The 23,225-nt window shown below is 37.4% G+C and overlaps 2 protein-coding genes across 2 annotated transcripts; both read left to right on the top strand.

Annotated features, from left to right (window-relative positions):
* Window positions 1–160: 160 nt before the first annotated feature.
* LOC128501400 (acetylcholine receptor subunit alpha-1-A) lies at window positions 161–7,848 on the top strand. Its single transcript, XM_053470850.1, has 9 exons — window positions 161–348; window positions 3,646–3,791; window positions 3,873–3,917; window positions 4,320–4,429; window positions 4,699–4,894; window positions 5,411–5,648; window positions 5,864–6,087; window positions 6,543–6,782; window positions 7,369–7,848. The coding sequence occupies exons 1-9, from the start codon at window positions 306–308 to the stop codon at window positions 7,498–7,500; spliced, it is 1,374 nt and encodes a 457-aa protein (XP_053326825.1). The 5' UTR covers window positions 161–305; the 3' UTR covers window positions 7,501–7,848.
* A 1,866-nt stretch (window positions 7,849–9,714) lies between these two features.
* LOC128502039 (acetylcholine receptor subunit alpha-1-B) lies at window positions 9,715–17,259 on the top strand. Its single transcript, XM_053471735.1, has 9 exons — window positions 9,715–10,044; window positions 11,094–11,239; window positions 11,339–11,383; window positions 12,284–12,393; window positions 13,139–13,334; window positions 14,089–14,326; window positions 15,249–15,472; window positions 15,830–16,069; window positions 16,578–17,259. Exons 1-9 carry the CDS (start codon window positions 10,002–10,004, stop codon window positions 16,701–16,703), a joined length of 1,368 nt encoding a protein of 455 aa, XP_053327710.1. The 5' UTR covers window positions 9,715–10,001; the 3' UTR covers window positions 16,704–17,259.
* Window positions 17,260–23,225: the final 5,966 nt, after the last annotated feature.

Here is a 23,225-nt window from a genome sequence, read left to right as displayed (position 1 = left end):
ATATGTAAAAATATAGGGTTAAAATTGTAAATAGGGGCATAGTAGTTGGTAGAATATGTGTAAAAAAAGGTATTTGAGAAAGTGTCAGAGGTAAACAAAATAATCTAAAAAAAAAATCTATAAGAATTCTCTGTCATTTGGCAAAAGCTCAGCTGTCATAGTGAACAGGTGGACAGTAACAATAGCCGCTAACATCATTCCTACGAGTGGAATCGGAGACTGCAGAGGGATCTTCATCTGTATGCAATGTCATCATTCCAAAAAGGAAAGCCAAACAGGGAGAGAGCTGAGAGAGCCACAAGAAAATGGATTTTACTATCCTGCGCCTCATTTTCCTCTTAATTTCAGGTAGGTTCATATATTTTATTGCTTAATATCTATATATTAAACCTCTAAGCATTATCATCAAGATGATTAATTTTTATTTAATTAAAAACTATTGATCTTATTGTACTTTTAAAAACATTATCAAACAAAATCACTAACAAGTTATAGTTGGACCTTATTTGAAATTCCTCAAAAATAACAAAATTATTCTGACAATAAAGTCAATATCTGCAATAAATGTAATGGTGTTCATATTTTCAATTTGTTTCACAGTAGTTTATGCATTTTTATTCTAGAAATTAATATATTAATATTATTATTATTATTATTATTAAAATATATTATATGTAATGCAGAAAATAGGTGGTACATACATGGAATAATATTATATAGTACTATGCTGTTAGATTAAAATACCAAATTACCATTAAATATCCCCAAGAGTCAAATCACATTAAAGTACATTTTTAGTGCATTTTTAGTACTGTAATTGAGAATGGATAGAATGCTGTTCCCAGACACAAAAAAGAATGTTGTAGCTTAATTTTAGCTTGTTTGTTGTGTATGGAATGTACTCTATATTTCTTGATGAGGGTGAAATGTTTGATTGACGTTGGCAGGTGACATACGTTTAGTGAATAATTTTAGCTGTTGTCCAAAGCTACGCTTGAGAAACATTTGGTCCAAATCTGAATATTTTGTGTATATATGGTACTTTAAAGAGCTATTTATATAGGAAAAGCAAATAAATTTCTTTCTTTTCTAAAATTATATTGTAGGTCATACAACTAAAGGCATGCCACCACTGGGTTACATAGTTAGATAAACCAAAAAATTATGGGGTGCAGATATATATAAGGGAAAAAACAAAACCAATATAGTGTAGAATGTAAAACCAATTAATGTGTGGATAAAGTGTTGCACTCACAAGTGAAATAGATGATTCGGACCCATCTAAGTTGAATTTAATAATATCTTTAATGTATCTGCGCCCCATAATTTTTTGGTTTGTCTGAATTTCTACACCCTGAGGAAGAGTGTTTGTTTTTGGGTTGCTGCGGTCCATTCTGGGAAGTATTATTTGTATTTACTTTTCACTGTATTACACAGCACGTGATTTGAGGTTTATTCACGTTTCTTTACATAGTTAGATAGGCTGAAAAAAGACATGTGTCCATCAAGTTCAGCCTTTCCCATATCTGCTTATTTCTTGCAGACATTGAGGTTAATTCTCTATTGAGCAGGGTTAGCGCAGGATCACTTTTCTAAGGACACCCCCATGAACATGGATAAAAGTTAGCTAAATCCTTGCGTCATCCTGCTTTGTTCACAATCAGGTTTTTTTATCAGTATCTGTCCCAACAGATTATAAGATCTTAAGAAGGTCCCCTTTTCAGTCTGCACCAGTCTGTCTTAACATGTGTTTATGTGATTGTCAATTTTGTATATTATCAATATTCCTGTTTGATCTTAATTTTTACTCTCCCCATAGTATTAGTGCTGCGGATATTCTGATGCTTTATAAATAAACTGTGATGTAATGTTTGACACCCCAAACAGATCATTTAATTCTGCATTGAATGTATGTAACACCCTTCCCGCCCCGGCTTGCAGCATTACCTGTATATACGGTTATTGTTTACAGGCACATTTCACTGGTTAGAACCAAGTGTCACGCTGACCCCTATTAATTACCCCGAGGATCAGTACAAGTGCTGTCATAAGGAAGGCATTTGAAATTAGAGAAGCTGATACATCCTGTTGGTAAAGCTTCAGCGAAAGTGCACATAACTTCATGGGAAATCATTTAGTATATATATTTATAGGGCATAGACTGGAAGCTTGTCTGATACAACAGCTACAGGAACTATGACTTCCATAATAATTAATAATTCAATTGTGGTTATCTATATATGACACAAACAACTCTGCAACTGCAAAAAATAAGGATATTCATCATGAACCTTGAATTTTGAAGTTGCTTTTATATCATCCCATTTAACATATTTATATGAACCATTTTTTTCTTTTACACCTTTTTTGTTGTTACCTTATACCCTCTCAACACCAGCATGACATTGTATCAGGCTCTGTAGGGAAGCCAGGACGAGCCTATTCAGTCTCAGCAATACAGAGACCACAAGCATGGGGGAGAGCAGGAGCCTTGCTTGTCCTTTCCAACAAAAGGGGTCACACAAACTGTAGTTGCCACCAGGCCCCTCAACTTTGCAAGGCAGCGCTGAGAAAAGGTTCTAGAGCTTTCATTTATCAGGTCCTAGTGAAATGCCCTACTACTTCTTAGACTGTAAGCTCATTGGAACAGCCAGCTCCTTTTGTAATGTATTCACACACCTATATCACCTTTGATATAGGTCTGATATAGGTTGTGTTTATTATATGAGTGCACTTATTGTATGATTTCTTTTATTATACTGTAAACTGTAAAGAGCAAAATAAATAAAAGATAGATAGGAATGTAATTTGTTGGCACATAATAAATAAAAGCTAATAACAATAATCATAACATGTAGTGAAATTATTTAAGGTAACCTAGTGGTGTCTGTAGAGTATTAGATGAGGGTTAACACCCCAGGAAGCCAAAAATGTGATTAACAACTATGAGTGCCTCTCCACCCCTCAAAAAACATACATTTTAAATGTTGCGCATGTCCTGGAAGAAGTATGGGCAAAGTGGACAGAATACGAGGAATAGAGGGCTGAACTACAGTTATACAGCCAATATTTATCTAAAAAAGTCAAAACTTACTAAGTGAGATGACCCTGAGACTCTTCAAATATTAATCCTTACATATAATATCACATTGGCTAAATGGTTCTAATTACAGCCATCACTAACCATTACCTGCCAGGAGGTAGCGATATTTTTTATTATAACACATCGGTTGGTATTCTAATGAGGAAATTATCAGTGGGGATGACCATGTTTCATTAAAACACTTGGTGACCCTGGAAATTTCCTAATTTCCCCCGAGACCCTGAGACTGATAATAAAACCCTAAGAATGAGGCTCTAACCCTAAGCATTTCAAAGTATGAATGTGGCGCTTTCTCGAGTGTATATCCTTCTGTTTGGGGAATGTGGCCCTGGAGATAATCTTCCTTTTATGCCTCCAGGGGAAGCCTAGCACCTTCTGGCCTACAGCTGAGGCCCCTTGTTTAACCACAGTAACAAACATACACACTAGCACTTAGCACACACACGTACACACATACAGCCACTATAACACATTCACACACACTTACCCATACACACTAAAACGTACTCATTCCTATTTTTGCCTCTGGGTTTTATTTCTAGCTGGTATGGTTTTGCCTTCTGAAGATGAATCCAAGTTGATCAAAGACTTATTCAAAAAGTACAACAAAGTGGTTCGTCCGGTCCAGAAGTTTAAAGAACCAGTGGTGGTGACTGTTGGACTCCAGCTTATCCAGCTCATTAATGTGGTATGATCCATAAAGGCCAACTCATCATCTTACATGTATCATACACTATATGGCACTAACTTGTATTTATTATACTTTTAGGATGAAGTGAGGCAAATCATGACCACAAATGTTCGTCTGAAACAGGTTTGTGGCTCTGGAGTATTAAACCAACTTCTGATAAAACAATAGTTTAATCAAATATTGTCAACATATTATTTGATGCCCATAGCAGGTATTATAACAAATGTAACCATCACTGACCAGCCTTAAGCCGGGAAACCTTCAGGAAAGTTATTCTGTAACTAATGTGTATTCCCATAAATTTGTTAAAAAGATGGGTATTATATACCTTATATTACATTATATTTTTTTTTACTTGTTTCTCTAATTAATGGAAGCCATTGAACATTTCAAGGGTTTCTGATACATTTTTTTATATGCATAACTATCTAGCATATGTCTAGCTTTAAAAAAAAGTTTTATCTGATATTGTTTATATTTTTACATCTTTCTTGTTTTTTCATTAATTTTATATTATTTTTCTAGCAATGGGTGGATGTTAATTTAAAATGGGACCCAGAAGATTATGGAGGAATAAAGAAGATTCGTATACCTTCTAGCGATATTTGGCGCCCAGATATAGTTCTTTACAACAAGTACGATGTATTCATTTTATTAGTGAGGGAAATCATATTGCCCGCACCTTTTTAATTTATGCAGAGGAAAAAATAAATGTCTTAACTCAATAGATAATGTTCGGGTTGCGGTGGGAAATTTGTGAGCTGAACCCATCCCTGTTTTTGAGGATCCATGTATGAATATCCATCTAAAGAGCTCCAGTTGTTCTGAGAAGCTTTGCCCCATTTCCTTACTGAAGTCTTTCTGAACATTACCTTTCTGTAACCTCGCTTTTGTTTTATTATAGTGGGGATGGTGATTTTGCGATCGCTCCAGAAACAAAGGCCCTCTTGGATTACACAGGAAAAATTGTATGGACCCCTCCCGCCATTTTCAAAAGCTACTGTGAAATGATAGTCACCCATTTCCCGTTCGATCAACAGAACTGCAGCATGAAACTTGGCACCTGGAGCTATGATGGCACTTTAGTAGTTATAAACCCAGTAAGAATGGATTTAAGTACTATATGGCAGTGGTGCAGAATTAGAAAAATATATGTGGACTCCAGGTCCTCGGCGTTAAGAAACATTACGGGTTTGCTTATACTGCATTATAGAGATCCACAATAATTAATAATAATTTCTGTGTTTCTTGACAAATCTTATGTGATGTTAATGATGTCCAAATCCCACAGAGATTGGACACAGAGCCCACTAGAAGACACCAATACTCTTACATTGAAACACTGTCCCTGGATATATCAGTCTGGTGTGTTCCCTCTAAAAAATTCGGACTCCTTCCTATTAATAAGGATATGGATTGATATGTTGGCTGCACGATCAATTTTTATGCTCATGTAGCATGTCACCAGGCATTACCAGCGCTTACCTAGCCATGTGCTGCTGCACCCAATCTGCCACTGGAATATGGGGCACCGTTGGGCAGTGACCTACTGGGCATTTGCCAGATGGCCAGTCCGGGCCTCACTACAACTAAATAACTCTTTCTTTTCTTCACAGGAAAGTGACCGTCCGGACCTGAACAGCTTTATGGAGAGTGGGGAATGGTTAATGAAGGACTATCGGTGCTGGAAGCATTGGGTTTATTATGACTGCTGTCCAACCAAACCGTACCTGGACATCACCTACCACTTCCTCATGCAACGTCTTCCACTTTACTTCATAGTTAACGTTATCATTCCCTGTCTTCTCTTCTCGTTTCTAACTGGATTAGTGTTTTATCTGCCCACAGATTCAGGTATGAAATATATTTGTGTGTGTAAGTGTGGTTAGTTGTAGCTGATCATACTTGACATTGTAGTTAACACTGGCATAATTATCTGTTTGCAACTCTACCACCCAACGTTGAATGTGCGCAACATCCTTAGCCTATAATATACACAGAGATTCATTTAACTCCCCGATCTTGCATTTCTTTTTATTATCCCCTATTTTGTTTCTTCTAATTTGTAGGAGAGAAAATGACTCTGAGTGTTTCTGTATTGCTGTCACTGACTGTGTTTCTTCTGGTCATCGTTGAGCTGATCCCTTCAACCTCAAGTGCTGTTCCTTTAATTGGAAAATACATGTTATTTACCATGATGTTTGTTATTGCATCAATTGTGATTACAGTAATTGTTATCAATACTCATCATCGCTCTCCAAGCACTCATATCATGCCTCAGTGGGTGAGAAAAGTAAGTTTCAACAAGGAGATGCTTGAAAAGTCTCATGTCTCATGTCTCTGGCTGTGTAAACGATCGTTTAGTCATTGATATTAAGTTCTTATGTAAATGCCGAATAGATTCTTTTAAGTTTATGGTACACGGTAGTGGTTGAAGGACTTGCCAAGTCAACATGAGGATAACGCTCACCCTCTTCCGACCAATCCTATGTGGTCAGGTTAGGAAATAGACAATGTATACCAAGCAAGGGTCACAAATATTTTCTGTAACATAAGACTTGCCTTTTCAAGGCAAACATTTCCAATAATATTTCCAATAATCAGAACTGTAACTTTGTGGCACTCCTCTGGATAGTGCAGTATTATGTACATGAGGTTTTTTGGAAATGTTTGAATCGTCTTTGTTTATCTCAAAACTTTATAGGCAGACATATATATCATTTTAAATCTGAATCACTTTTTGTTTAGGTTTTCATAGACACCATCCCAAATATGATGTTCTTCTCTACAATGAAACGTCCTTCGCAACAAAAACAAGGCAAGAAGATTTTCAGAGAAGATATTGATATATCTGATATTTCCGGAAAGCTAGGGCCGGCGGCAGTGACTTATCAGTCTCCAATATTAAAGAGCCCAGATGTGAAGAGTGCAATAGATGGAGTCAAATATATTGCGGAGACTATGAATTCAGACCAGGAATCAAATAAGGTACAACATTAATGAAAAATGTCCATTAGCTAGTTAGAATAGTAAATTCTGGAACTCCCTATCCTGTATACAAAATATTTTTTTTGGTTTTTCTGAAAGTAGAGTCTCGTAGCCGTTTAATGTATTCTGTTTATAGAATTAGTATTAATACAGGTAATTGATGATATTGATGATGATGACCAGCTAGTCTGCCCATTGTTCCTTATGTCAAGACTCAGACCTTATTCCGTCCTTTGTCTCATTTAACATTTGGGATAATTTAACGCCTATCCCATGTTTAAAGGGCAGCTTACTTAAACCTGACGCAAAACATGTACAGCTTAAGATGTTTTAGAATCATTCAAGGTATAAATGTATTAAGTTAATGATCTTCATCCAGTTTGTTATGACTGGTCTGAATCCTGGAAGGAAACTTTCATAAAACAGAAACTGGATTGAACCAAAAATAAGTTGTGTATTTATGGCTGTGACGTGTTTAGTTAAACAGAAAGACAGCGGCAACAACGACCTACAAGATATTTTTCCAAGTTCTGATGTTAAAATATACCAGATTTCACATTGTATCTTATGTTTGATTGTTCTACAGGGTGCTGAAGAATGGAAGTTTGCAGCAATGGTGTTAGACCACATTCTCCTCGCCGTCTTCATGCTCGTCTGTATAATTGGAACGGTGGCTGTGTTTGCTGGCCGACTCATTGAGTTACACATGCAAGGCTAAAGCGCAACGTCTCTTTTCTCTGAGAAGCATTGTTTTTACATGAAAACAACGATTAGGCTTCTACATCAGCCCCAATAATCAATACCATCTGATCTAAATTGAAAAAAAAGTGTGTGGATGGGGAAAAATGAGTCAAATCAATGACTGGAGACTGTTTCAATAAGAAAATGCTGAGAATGTCAAAACCTAGAATAGCGTGGTGGCAGAGACTCGTATCATGTAAAGACTCTCACGCATGATGGATGGGCATCTACTTCAATCTATGCTGATTATGATTTTCACTGTTTGGTGTACAGTTTATAATACATGTTCTAGTTGTAACTTTTAATAAAAAAAGAATGTTTTCAATGGTGTATTCTTTATTCACGTACTAATAGAATATATCGTCCCTAGAAGTTAAGCAAAGAAGTGTCTTGCTTGGTCAGTTTCCTTTAGAATCCCAAGAAGACGTCCTTTGTTGCTGATGTAATAAATGACATAAGGACAGTTATAGAGACATAGTTATTAAACGAACAGGGCAAAGCTATACATTGGTAGGTGAGAATGGGCTACAGCCTTCTATGAAGCCCCTGATCAATTATTTTTCTAGGCAAATAGTTTGTGTAGGTAAAATCTACTTTTTTAAGGTTTGATGTTTGGATCCTCTCACAACCATTCTCAAGAATAGGCTGTTGTGATTTTAAAGAAGCAGGACATCATTTATACAAAAGGGTAAAATAAATCGATTTAGTGTTTAAAATTTGAATAAATAAAAAAAATGGGAATAAAATCTTAATAAACTTTTTGTAGAGATAAACAAGAGAAAAACAAGATAAACCCAGTACTGGCATTAGGATGATACCTTCCTTGAAATTTTTTAGGATCCTACTACCACTTGATTGCTCTCCTACTTACCCATTACATGCCTGGGATGGCAGATTAAAGAGACTCTCCCCGGTGGTTTAGTCGGACAAAAAGTTGAGAAACTGGCCTCTGCTGCAACAAATCCCCCCATGTCTCATTTCCCCAATGTTACCCTTCGAGTCCAATGAAGTACCAGGTACGTACTGAAAAGATATCCCTACAGGACCAATCATGTACCTGGTAAGTCACTGGTTATTAACACTCCCACCTTGCTCCAGTTATGGGGTACCGCTGTTGCTGACTACTCCATGATCTACAGCAGATCCCATGCACTTCCATGCAGCCAATTACATCCACGGATATAGTCAGGTGACATATCCAATGCCTGTTAAGCGCTGCCTTTGGCTCCGTTCTATGCCTCTCTCCTTCTCACTGCGATTCTGACCTGGTGATAACACAAAAAATAACACAAAAATTGCTCTGGTCCTCTAGTGTAAAATAGCCCTGGTCCTTAATTGGTTAATATTTATAATGAGCTCAGGGATATAATGTTATATTTCATCACCTACAGTTTGTAACCTTGGCCCTAAACAATGTTTTTAAAATCATAGGATTTATGTCCTGCACAACGTCACCGGGATGCCAAGAATGCAAAAATTCTCTGTTGATTAAGTGATCTGGTATTTTAGATCATTCATTTTTATATTCATTTATAAATTGTCTCGAACTGTGCAAGAGCAGTATATTGATTTTATTTAGACCAGCATACCTGGACTTACTGTTGGGGTCTCTCTAGGTCGAGCCTGTGGAAGTGCCCCGGTACCCTCCAGCTCCATGGCTGGCTTCTTTGGTACAATAAAGAAACAGAGCGCTAGGATATGGTGCATATGCTGGCACGCTGTATGTTGAAGGTGCACATGGCCTTTTAATGAAGTCTATGGAGCCAGCGCAGCGCCCACAGCGTAAATAGGCCAGTTCAGTAGATCGCTGATCTCCCTTGTAACTGGCCTGTTGTGTGGCACCCCCTGGACCTGCCGCCTTAGGCCTAGGTCTAGTTGGCCTAGGCCGGCATACATCACTCCCTCTCCGGGTCATTCTGCTCTTTGGGGAGCGAAAGCTGCATTTAGCCATGTCCACTTCCCATCCAATTCCCCTCACGCTCCCATAAAATTCTATGCTATCTATTGGCATCTGGCCCTGCTCTCTCATGACTAAACCTGTCCATGTGTGCAGTTAGCTCTGCCCCCTCGTTTAGCCACTCCGTCAAAAGAGGGAGCGCTCCAGGTGGCATGACCTGGGAAGTTCCGAGTTATGTGCATATGATAAAGTGGCTGCTCAGCCCTGAACACAGGCAAGTAGACATTTTGAGGCATCAATGTCTTTCAATGACTAAAACTATTAGTTTGAGACTGGCTAAAACTTTACAAACTCAGATGTGAAAGCTATCCCACAAATCCCAGTCACATTTCTAGCCATAGCTCATAGAACCTCAGCTGTCATACAGAACAGGTGGAGGACAATAATAGCCCACTAGTTTCATTCCACCAAGGGGAATCGGAAGCTGCAAAGTCTTCAACCGCAAGATCTTCAACAGCCTGAAATGTCATCATTCCAAACAAGAAACTAAAGAAGAAGAGAACTGAGAGGGGCGAAAGGAAATGGATTTTACGATTAAACATCTTATTCTCCTCTTAATATCAGGTAATAATTGACCTTATTCTTCTATAGTTGTCCTTTACAATTATCACTAGCGACTTTGTAATTCTTCCAAATGTACCTACCATACTTTCTTTCAGTGTCTTTACAATGCAAATTAGACAACTAGTTAAATGTATAGCATATATGTATGTCAATTGTGTTTATAATTATATAAAATAAAATCATTTTGCATGAGCACCTAGTATCCAAAGGGTTAAAAAAAATATTAAAATATCACATATGATCCTGATTAGCCATAATTACATTATCTCCTGTCATTACTGTAAGCAATTTTGCGTGGAATAAAATTGCATTTTACAGAACCTGGTGTAAGTTGGTAATGTTTATATAAAAATAGTCTATATAAAACATTTTATTAATTTAAAGATAACCCATATTTATGTTATACCCAAAAAGCAATGCTTTCCAGATTTTTGTCTTAACAGTCGGATTCCCATCTAATCTAACCAACTCCTGTACTTGAAAATGTTATTTCTATGCCTTAAAAGGAAGAAATTGATGTTTGATTGACAGCTACAGTATAGCGAGAGAGTGTGTTTAGAGAACCTCGAATGGACTTTGTTATGTATGCACTTTGAGTCTTGGCGCTCTGAAGAAGTGAACAGTGTATTGTATCGCAATGTGTACTACATCGTTCTCACCCGACACAAGCTAATTCACAATGGTTACACATGAGGAAAAACACAATTATTTTAAGTGGGTTTGTAGGCAGTGTACATGTCAAAAATTGGCTGCGCATATATCACTTTTAATTTAATGAAGGAGAGTAAAAATATTGGAAACATGGATTTTGAAATATTAACCCCTTAATGACAAAGCCTTACATGTATGGGCTTAAAATGCATTGTTTTCAATGGATTTAGGGACCGCCCATTGTACTTAAGGGGTTAAAAATGTATTTCTGTGAATTCGTGTTTTCATTTCATGCTTGTCGCTACTTCATTGTATCGTTAGTTCTATACGCTTACTGCCAAACAGTAGATAAACCGAACCATAAGTTACTTTGTGATATTACCTCTCCCTCTCCGCAGCCGGAACCGTCCTCGCTTCCGAAGATGAAACGCGGCTCATTGCAGACCTCTTCAGAAATTACAACAAAGTTGTTCGTCCAGTTGAGACATTTAGTGATAAAGTCGTGGTAACGGTTGGACTTCAGCTGATACAACTGATTAATGTGGTACGAGCAATAAAATATCATGTAGTGCTCGATTTTAATAGTTTTGCGTTGGTGCTGTGCATCATATAATACTAACTTTGTTTTGATGGCTGTTTTAAGGATGAAGTAAATCAGATTGTGTCAACCAATGTCCGGCTGAAACAGGTATGTGTTTCTTTTCTTTGGTATATTGTACATTTTACTCAAAACAATTCATTCTAAGCCAACTAGATCTATGCCTAAGGTACAGGTCCAGGGGGCGTCAGTCCCTCTGTCACAAGACCGTTGGGCAGATTGCCTCCTTGGTAGATCTGATTCCTTGGCGTACCACTGCACAAGGGGCTGGTTACAACCCGCACAATTACTCTATGCGCTAAGCAGGGCAGAGCATCCATAAGCATGCTACGCACCTTTGAGACAAGGAGCACTGAAATATGAGGTCATATCCTGGCATTCATCAGCTAGGATGGTGTCTTTGGAGGCAGTGGCTTAGGGTGCTACCTCGGGTCAGCACCAAAATTAAATACATCACTGGCACTGTTAGAATTTCGCAAGGTCCCCTGTCATTCAACAGAACAAAATCTATTCAGAAGCAAAGTCATCAAATCAGACCATGCACAGTCGTAGCGAAAATAAATCAAATTCCTGTCATGGGACCGGTTAGCTGGCATGAAGGAAAAGGGATATGGTCATACTGGACCAAGAGAAAATAGAAACATAGAAAATATTAGCAGATAAGAAACATTTTTCCAGGTAGTCTGCCCATTTGTCCTGATCTAAAAACTTCAACTTTAATTGATCCTTGGTCTGCCTAAGCCATTGAGGGCTGTTCCACTTATCTACCTTCTCAGTAAAGTAAAAAGAAGATGGAGCCTTCAGCCAAAAAAGATACCGTTTATTGGACTAATATAGAAACAGAAGATTTGCTCCAGAATGTGTTATGCTAATTAGAGGAATATCTCAGCCCCTTAATCTAATCACCTATGGACACTAAGCATGCTAATAACACGTAGAATGAAACATCAAGTTCTTTCATGGCTAATTTGCTATTATTTTACCCTGTAGCAATGGGTGGATGTTAACCTGAAATGGAACCCAGCAGATTATGGAGGGGTAGAAAAAATCCGTGTTCCATCTGGGTATATTTGGCAACCAGATTTCGTTCTTTACAACAAGTAAGGATTTTCTTTTGTTTTTTTCAAGTGTGTAATTATTAATACGTGAAAGCAATTTCAAAACACTATTAAAAAAGAGTAAACTTGAAATCATCAAAAGTTGCAAAGAGCAATTTCAAAATGCTCTTTTGTGAGTGATTTCATAACATCAGACATATTCCTGTATGTATTGAGTGAGAGTTATGGAAGTCCACCATGACCAACTTTCCATCCCCACTAAGAAGTTAACTAGTAACTACTAGATGTATCCACTAAGGAAAGAAACAACTTGGTATGCCTGAATCATAATGATGCATTCCTAAAAATATATCAAAGTCTGTGTCCTTGACCTCAGGTTCTTAAAACAGTATAGAAGTGCTGAAAGTCTACTGATCACTGAACATCAGAATTTGGGGAAAAAATGTGGAGATTTATCTACCAATTCTGGAAGCTAAACTAGTTTTCTGTTGTTATAACTGTAATACTATGACGCCATGGTCTGGTGCAGGTCAGAAAGACCAAGAACTTGCCCTGACATGAGGAGGTACTGAGAACCTGATGGGGTGCGTTGGGGCGCTTAAGAGGTTAAAACTGCATAGTACTTGTGTTAGTATATAAATACTTTCATTGTTGAGTTGGGGTATGTCATTGTAGACAAAAAGAATGTGGTGCTGGGAACAGAGCAAACCCGGGGCTTGGGTTGAAATGTTATTGCGTAATGTTATTTTATTTCTATGTTTGTAGCATTTTTATTCTTTCATTATAGTGGAAATGGGGAATTTGCCATTACAAAGGAGACTAAGATTCTTCTGGATTACACAGGAAAAATTGTATGGACCCCTCCAGCGATTTTCAAAAGCTACTGTGAGATTATAGTCACCTATTTCCCATTCGACCAGCAGAACTGCAGCATGAAACTTGGCACCTGGACCTATGATGGCACTTTAGTAGTTATAAATCCGGTAAGCAATTTGCAAACATTTGTCAGGTACAGTGCCTCGGATATAACCTTATTTCCAAATAAAAAAAAAACACCACTTCATAGCCCACTAACCGATTTTCCTATTTTCTCCCTTTCCATTTCATGCTCATACCCGCCATTCCACATTTAATTCACATTTTCAGGCAACTTCTTACAAAATAATATGATCACGGGACAGGTTAATTACATGTATGTTGTTTAATTGTCATATTAATATCTCAAAATTGGAGTTAATTTACCAACTAGTAGAATATTATGAGACATCTGATCTTTTTTTATAACAGACAAAATATAGGGCTACCATTTGGACTCACAACGTTGTGTTGTCAGTCAGGTTAAAGAAATAACACAACAAAGCACATACGCACACAACTGCTATAACCTTATAAGCGATTTGAATATTTGTTCCAGCTCACATACCTTGACTCCAGCTCACAAATGCCCACCATGTTCAATAAAAAAGTAAAATACATTTAAAAATGACCATCTCCTGGAACGTCTATTAACCAAAGGGGTGGGCAAGACCTCCCTTCTCCCCAACCCAGTGAGCAGTATCCATGAGAGGGGGTACACACAAGGGTATGCCAATTATTCATAATCCCCACATTTATCATATAAACGTCATTGAATTCATTAAAAAACAATTATGATTACCATTACAATTCATTAAAAACATATTTCAGAGATAAGAAGGATGAAATGAATATATGAATATTATTAAACTACTTTTTTAGGAAAGTGACCGTCCAGACTTGAGCAACTTCATGGAGAGCGGGGAATGGGCAATGAAGGATTATCGATGCTGGAAGCATTGGGTTTATTACACCTGCTGCCCCGATAAGCCATACCTGGACATCACCTACCACTTTGTGCTGCAGCGCCTGCCTCTTTATTTCATTGTCAACGTTATCATTCCCTGTGTTCTTTTTTCTTTCCTTACTGGATTAGTGTTTTATCTGCCAACGGATTCAGGTAAATATAACAAAATGCTGTAAAATATCTCCTGATTTGGAGCACTTAGATGGTGTGCATTATACACAAGTACAAACTACCATGATTCTGAATGCATCGTGTTCTAAATTAAGCCTCCATATAATATAATGTATTATACCCGGGACATTATGGTACATTTTCTAATTCTGGAGCTGTACATTTAAGGTTCTATTCCACATAATAATCTAAATGTATCTGTTATAACCAAATTCAGCATTAGAGATGTCATTCTTAGTACCAATGAATGCCCAAAACCTTTCCAGAAATAGCGTATTTGCTCGATTACAAGAAAAGGATTATTTTTTAAAAAATCATCTGAGACAACGACCGTGTCATAGAATTGAGTTACAAATGTTTTTGATTTTTTTCAATAGGGTCATCTTATAATCAGGCCTTTTCTTTTCTTCTTTCATTAAGATCCCATGTTTGGAGGGGGTTGTCTTATAAGAGTACTACTGGTGTTCTCCCCTACAATCCAAGACAAAATCACACATCATTTTTTTGTTATTTTTTTTTTTTTGCTTGCACAAAACATTCTGATCCCTGAGAACAGAGGGACAACAGAAAGAGGGGCAGAGGGATTTTGTTCCTAATAGGGCATCCATGTGCTAGTGAATCTGTTCAAGGGCTGCCACCATTTCAGACTCTCTCTCTCTCGTAGAAGGATAAGCCACGGCACAGTGCCTCGATGTTTCAGATGCTCCAGAAAACTGGGTTCAGAATTAAACCAAAACTTTCTAATATGTCATCAGGCTCAGCAGATTGTTTGAAAAAAGTAACACCCTGCAGGATAATGGGAGATGTTAGATCTGCTTCGTCACACACAAACATGTAGGATAACTTGATGTGATGTAGGAAAACGTGTATTTCACCTTGTAATAATTTCCTCTCCTTTTTACAGGCGAGAAGATGACACTAAGTATCTCTGTATTGCTGTCACTGACGGTGTTTCTTCTGGTCATCGTTGAGCTGATCCCTTCAACCTCAAGCGCAGTGCCTTTAATTGGCAAATACATGTTATTTACTATGGTGTTTGTCATTGCTTCGATCATCATCACCGTAATAGTCATAAATACTCATCATAGATCTCCAAGTACTCACACAATGCCCCAGTGGGTGAGGAAGGTGAGTTACGAATACTAACGTCTTTTCCAACCAATATGAATTCATTATAAAGCAATAAATATAATGTGCAATACCTATTGAGAATTAACCATAAATCATATTTTCAGTTCTAATTGCATGCAAAATGTAAGTATTTAATATAAGATTGCATGCACTGCTTATAATAATGCTTAGAAAATTCAATTAATATTCACAGATTTATTACAAAATTACCTCTCCTTATTTATCCACCAGTTATAAACCAACTTATTGCAAAACAGTATTAAGAAAACCACATTTTTTTCTCTCTTTGTTATCTACAGTCAATAAAAACAATTCATTACTAATATAACAGCTGCTAATCCTCTGTTGCCTTAGGTTTTTATAGAAACCATCCCAAATATCATGTTCTTCTCTACAATGAAACGTCCTTCACAAGAAAAGGCTGGCAAGCATCTTTTTTCCGAGGATATTGACATATCGGAAATTTCGGGAAAACTTGGACCAGCGGCAGTGATTTATCAGTCTCCGATATTAAAGAACCCGGATGTGAAGAGTGCTATAGAAGGAGTCAAGTACATTGCAGAGACCATGAAGTCAGACCAAGAATCCAATAAGGTACGTCCAAAGCAACATCAACTTCTTTTCAAACAATTTTGATTATAGCGGTTTGAGAAAGGACTATAAGGGGCAAAGCAGAGTTGTTACCAGTTTCTTGTGGTTAGAACATCTTTTTCCCAAAATGCACAGTTAATAATTTGTTCATTTGTTCTATGCATCGAACCATGTGTGGTGTGGAATAATAAGAGTTAAGTTGTGAAGACTTGATCCAACTTTATGGCCTTGATGACCTATTATAGATTTTTGTAGTATAGTACTTTTTTGAATTCTTTGAATGAATAGTTTAAGTTTCTGTAAGAAGTTTATTCCTTGTGTTATATGCCCCAATATGTAAGTAATATGTGGTGCTTTCACTCTGACTTCCTACAATATTTCTTTTTTACTGGATTTGTATCTTTTTTTGTTTTTGTTGAATATAAAAGACCAGATGCCACATAATTTTCTTTCATCTGCAGGCTGTTAACCTTGTGCATTAGGCTAATTTTCCCTATGTCTGATTTTGTAGGCATCAGAAGAATGGAAGTTTGTGGCAATGGTGTTGGATCACATCCTCCTTGCAGTCTTCATGACCGTCTGCGTCATTGGAACAATTGCCGTGTTTGGTGGCCATCTACTTAACATGGAGGGCTGAAGTATACAAGGATAGAACATGTGAATAATTCCAGACTGTGCCATTTAATGATCATTAATGGTGTATTTGCTCCAATTTTTTATGTTATAACTTATGAAGGGTGTGCTCCAAAAAGAATATTGTAGGGTCCAATGGGACCACTTGGCATTATCCGGCCCCTAGGCCAGAAGGTGTCAGCCCTCCCCTGTACCTATACTCAACGTTGTAATCAGATCCAGCTCATAACTATTCTTAGCCAGGAAACCATCCATCTATAATGCCACATACATGTTTAAAAATATTCCAGATTTTAATTTTTTGTTATCAAAAAGTTAAGATTATTCATTTGTTTGCTTAATTTGCTTTTACAATCTGTAGTTTTTGAGACCCTAATGGAATCAATATTGCATATTGTACAAAATATGAATTACAACAAACATGAAAAAAGGAAAAATGGTTTAATGAACAAATGGACAGGAAAAAGTACAAAACATATGTTCATTAGGGTACGAAGGGGTTAATGTGATCAATGATTGTATGCTTGGATTGTATTAAACTTTATTTGATAATACCATTATATTGTTTCTTCTTTGGAGTTGCCACATCTACTTACTATTTAGTCCTAGCTTGAGTTAGTGCATGTGTAAGTATGTTAGTGAATGTGCATACGTATGTGAGTGTGTAAGTGTGTGTGAGCTAGAATGTGTGTGTTACTGTGTGTTGGTATCCGTGTGTATAGGTATGTTAGTTTGTTAATGCGTGTGTACTGGAGGAGCTTGGGGGCTTGAAGGGGGGGGACATTCTTTGTTATGTCACTGAGATCAGATCAAATATACGGTATATATTTATTTATTTTTCAAGGTCTGTATTACTTAAAAAGAAAATGCTAAGTAATGTTGCTATATCAAATAATTGAACACTTTTATTTTACATTTCTTACATACACAAGCATTCCACCACACATAAAAGCCTTTTACAAATTGACACAAAAAAGTATATTTTAAGAGAAATGACCCAAATTATCAAATATGCGGGGTCAAATATATTGACCAGAAATTCAGATATTTCCAAGGTAGGATTTTTTTTTGTTTTGTATGTTTTTGATAAAAATGTTTAGGTAGATTGTTCCCATTTATCTTCACATCAATTATATTCTACATGAGAAGTAATAGACCTGAACATGGAAGCAGTCACAAAGCACAATTCATGCGCTTGTGGGTTAATATTTACTTTTATTATGGCTTGGCTTTTTCTCCTTTCATTCAGTAGGGAGATGGGGTGCTACATGGAGACACCGGAGAGCTGATCTCTTCCTTCCTACAAGAAACTTCATATGGAGGAGCCGGGTCATCTAACAGCAGCAACCCATGAAAAAAGTCCTGTATTAGAGCTCCCTCTACTGGCTCAAAACATAATGGCTTGATGGATCAGTTTTATAGGCATTTGGGCTATAAGTATTTTTAAGGTAGCTGTGGGTTCCGGAGATGTGCTTTTGACCTTTTACTTGGTTCTGGTTAGTGATGTAATAAGTTCAAACCCTCCCCCACTACATCATTATCCAAAATGTATCTGCCTTAGGGGTATGCAATGAGGAGAGGGTGACACATGATCACTGTGACCATAGATACCATAGTGCTTTTAAGATTAATACAGAGGTAACTGGTGATGATGGTGATTTTGGAGTATAGAGCATAAGCGAGTGTATATAACAATACATGATGTATTAATGTGTGTATGGTGTGTACTCAACATTAATTACAATCAGAAGCTGAATGAGCAAAATGTTTTTTCTTTATCCCACGGCCACATGATAATATAATACATACCAGCTAGATTAACAGGAGATGATACCGATTAATTATTGTTGGCAACATACAATCAACAGTAGTCATTTACGAGATGTGTGTTTTTTTGTTTTTTTTTAAATGGATTGACCTACGAGCTGCGATTTTCTAATTTTGATACTTACAGAATTTGTAAAAACCACTTCCTTGTTTGCTGTTTGGTTTCCTGTTATCTTCGTGTTGCTCGGATGCTGTGGAGTGTGAAATACTTTTAAAATAATAATTCCAAAAACAGCATGCAGACGTTTATAAAAAGAAATCAGCAATCAGATGTTACACGTTGAACATTAATAATGAAGAGTATACTATGATAGATTCAGGAGCCACATGCCTATCCAATGCATGTTGAGATTAATTTACTGTATTAACATCTACCACTTCTGCAGGGAGGCTGTTCCACATCTCTATCACCCTCTTAGTAAATGAAACCTTCATATCATTACGTCAGCCTCTGACCCCCTAATGTTAGATTATGATCTCTTGTTCTGACGTTTGTCCTACACTGTACAAGAGGACAGTGCTTGAAAACCAGGACTGTCCTGTTGAAACTGGGACACGTGGGGGGTATGTTATCCCTTTTTTGCTTTACTGAACATGCTACCTTTTATTTTAGGCCACATCGTCCATTTGGATGACTGGAAATAAACATACGATTTACCTGGGACACTATGTTGCATTCCTGGTTCAAGCCCAGCCATTAGTTTAAGGATATTGATAAAAGGTGTCAGCTTTGATCTCATTGGATGATGGCTTAGGCCCCGCCTACAACACTTTTTCTTGGTTTTGGGTAATTTAAATACATTTAAGAATTTACATGTAATGCCATTTGGTTAAATGGATTAAATGAACATCATTTTTGATTATTATTATTTAATGTTTTATATAGTGCCTTCAAATTCCGTAGTGCTGTGCAATGGGTAGTCAGGACATAACAAGTAGAATGTAACATAACAAATTTAAGAGAATGTAACATAACAAATTTAAGAGACTTAAAGAAACCGCAGGTGAGGAGAGCCCTGCTCAAACGAGTTTATAATCTACACAAAATACTATAGATAGTTATCAGATTTTAGCTGGGTTGACTTTACCCCTTCAGTTGATGAGAGTACCGATTGCATCACAGCAGTTATCTCACTTTGCTGGTTCAGTATCTGCCAGGAGTACCTTCCCCATTAACCCCCGCATCCAGCTTCCTTGGCATTTTTGTTTTTCTTCTTTCTTCTGAGCTGTTTAAATCCAACAAGTTTAATGGTTCTTCACACTTTTTTTGTATTACCTTCCCATAGCTGTGAAAATATATGGACAATCTCTTTTTTTGATGCTGAAGTACTATGACATCATAAGAGGGCTAGACCTGTGTTCCATTTACACTCATTTTTTATTGTGTTAACAACAGATTCAAATAAAAATGCACAAGAGTTTACATTTTGTAAAAAAAAAATGTTTTATTTAAGTTAACAGAAGACAGCATATTGACAATGAAGGGAAAAAGAAAACTTTAGGGCAAACAGTCCTAAAGAGACTAGTGATCCAGAGGAAGGCGAAAAAACTTGTTGTCTCTGTTCCAAGTAAAAAATTCCTTCCTGACCCCTTGAATAGGCGATCAGCACGTTTCACACTAAAGAACAGAATAAAACCGCTAACCAAAAAAGTAAATGTCCCCGGATTGAAGAGGGAACGCAGATCCTCACAAACATTCATCAAGAGCTGATAATGAGCTGTGCTGCCCGAGAGCGAGAAGGACGGATCCCCCAAACCCTAACTGGAGTCGTCGGTTGGCTAAATAACTCAAGATTATTTTTGCCCTGAGCTCACACACTGCCGGCTCCTGCTTTTACAGCTCCAGCCTATTATGACACGGCCAAGCTTTATGATGTAAAGTGGGTGTGGCTCTAACAAGCCTTATATGGAAAACTTGCTTATATAACTCCAGCCTATTATGATACACTGAGCTTTATGAGTTAAAGTGGGCGTGGCTTCAACAAAAGAAATAATATGCATGTGCTGTTGTTTTAACCCATTGTTGCCCAGTTAAAGACTGCTATGGTGGATTCAGCTCCCTATAGCTCTGTAAAGCTCTAGGACTCCCTACACAACCCCACAGATAAATTATTTTTTATAATTGAATATTTAACAGAGTCTGGGCCCAGCTTCTTCCTTTATTTCTGTATTACAAAAGCCGAGCAACAACGTTTAGATTAAATCAGGGAAATCTTTTAGATGCATATTTACCGTTTAGTTCACGGGCATATTTTCCATACTGTGTGTGTGTCTGTGTGTATTTACTCATTCATGCTCACAAACACATTTACATCCATGCTCACATACACTTTTACATAGACATCCATGCTCACAAACATACACACCTCCTCCCACTAATGCCTGTATCCACTTACCTCTCCTGCAGTGGGGTCAAGTATAGATCTCACTTATGACATAATATGAATTGCACCAATTTGGAGTCTCAGATCATCATAATAGGGTTAAATGTGGAAGAGTCTACAACAAACTATTAAATCTACTAATTTAAATGAAGATGTGAATAGAAACCAAATGGCTTATTTCCTCTCACCGTCTCATTAGGAGATACTTACCAGTGTTGGCCATTCGTAGTGCAAAGAAAAAAAAAGTGAGATTAAATGATACAACAAAACATCTGAATAATCTCCACTGTGCAGAGCTCCCTACAACATATTAAATGGTATTATGCTCCAAAGTATGTATTGTATCCTGGTACCGGTGAGTCATTTTTCATTGATGAAGTTCTATAGATATATTTGAAATCTAAGATTTCCATTACATTTATTTATATAATCAGCAGATTCCATTGCATTTTTACAATCAGTGAGATGAGTTAAAGTCATACACGATAACAAACTAACGATAACAAACAGGGCTATAACTATGTGATACAGTAAAAAAAAATCATTTGTGGAAAAATAGATATTGTGCACCTGCATTAAAACACTGTGGCCCTGGATGCACTTAACCAGTTCCTGATTAATGGTATGGTGAGGAACCCCATATGCTAAATATATGAACACAAGAAAATAGGGGGTCTTTGCACTTCTTTGGGTATTTGGCACAGATGTGTCTTCTACTTCCCGCTGGTACACACTTGCTATGATTTGAGAAGACAAATCTATATGCCAATGTAAGTATAGATTCCCATAATACCATGGTGGACCTCTTGTGACACAGAAGGTCCAGAAAGGCTGGGCATGGGGATCCAAGCTTACCACTCGTACACGTAATTGCACCATACTACAGCTGACGTAGCCTGCAGAAAATGACACCAAATTACAAGCAAATCATTGTCTTTCTGGGACTGCTTCTTCAGCAATGTACAAACAAACTCCAATTTCATAGTGGGCTAGTCCATACCCAGGAGCATCTGCCCTACGAAGCCTCAAAAGTAACTGAAACACATCATAAAATATTAAGGCGAGATTTCTTTTCACTTTATTATTTACCTCTACGCCACATGTCTTCATTATTGTTGTAGGGAAGGTGCGAGTAGCATTTTAATAATTAAATAGAACAGTTCTTCTCGTCTGTACCTAGACATAAACCCCCTTTAGAAAATTTAGATCGGGCGAGATTATTCGCAGCAAATTATTCACAGAAAACAAAACCAGAAGAGAAATATAAAGTAAAAGAATGAAAATAGGATTATCACAAGGAGATATGTTGATGAGGTAGAAAATATAGCGAGGGCAAATTTACGGGCCAAGCGTGGCTTCTAACGCAAATCATCGTGATGCGTATTGCTTTTGGTTTTCTCTGGATAATTAAACATGCGGCTTGTTTTAATAATTATTCTCTTCAGGAAATGAAAAGCTAGGCCTGTCATGGAATTGGGTGCTATGCATAGTTTTGGACTTGTTTAGGAAGGACATTATATATTCAGAACCGGGTTCAGACAGGCCACCTGGCACACAGGTAGGAACCAGCCGACAGCGTCACACACTCACCTGATACTCAGGTACTACGGGGTGCCCGGCCAGCGGCCGCACGCTACCTGAGCATAAAAACATAATGTGAGGCCTGCGAGTCTGCATTTAAATTAGTTTTATTAATACAAAAACATGATAATTTTCCATACAAAAACTCATAAAATCAGACGATAAGCTGTACTGTGATACGTTGCTGCGGAACTGAGAGTCCTGCGCACACAGTTACAAAGACGTGGGCCACATATATCCCAACGTCAGCCGCACCAGTCCAGCCCCGCTCAGGACCCGGATACTGCTGCCCCTCTTTCCTCCCCCAAAGTCCCTCTTTCCTCCATCAAAATCCCTCTTTCCTCCATCAAAATCCCTCTTTTCTAGGATCCCATCGTGTATTCTGCAGCCCTAAATGTTAAACTAATGTGTGCTCAGACTCCTGCATATCAAAAATGGGGATAGACATTTGATTGACATGTGACTGACATGTGATTGACGTGGGATTTCTAAGGTCCAGATTGTCCTCAAAAGGGTAACGAACGGAAAGAAAGTGAAGTGAAGCTTACGATGATGAGAGAACTCGGCGCATGTGACACGTTTTGTGACGCGGGTATTTATTCATGTACCGCGCTGTGTAAACTATGTGTGTATATATATATATATATATTTATATATATATGTATGTATATATGTTTGTATGTATATATATATGTATATAGTGCCGTTATGTAGCGGTCGGCGGGCTCTCCCGG

The sequence above is a fragment of the Spea bombifrons genome, chromosome 7, assembly GCF_027358695.1.
Source record: "Spea bombifrons isolate aSpeBom1 chromosome 7, aSpeBom1.2.pri, whole genome shotgun sequence".
Lineage (NCBI taxonomy): Eukaryota > Metazoa > Chordata > Amphibia > Anura > Pelobatidae > Spea > Spea bombifrons.
Note: the sequence above shows the minus strand (reverse complement) of the source record. Positions and strands in the feature narration are given on the sequence as shown.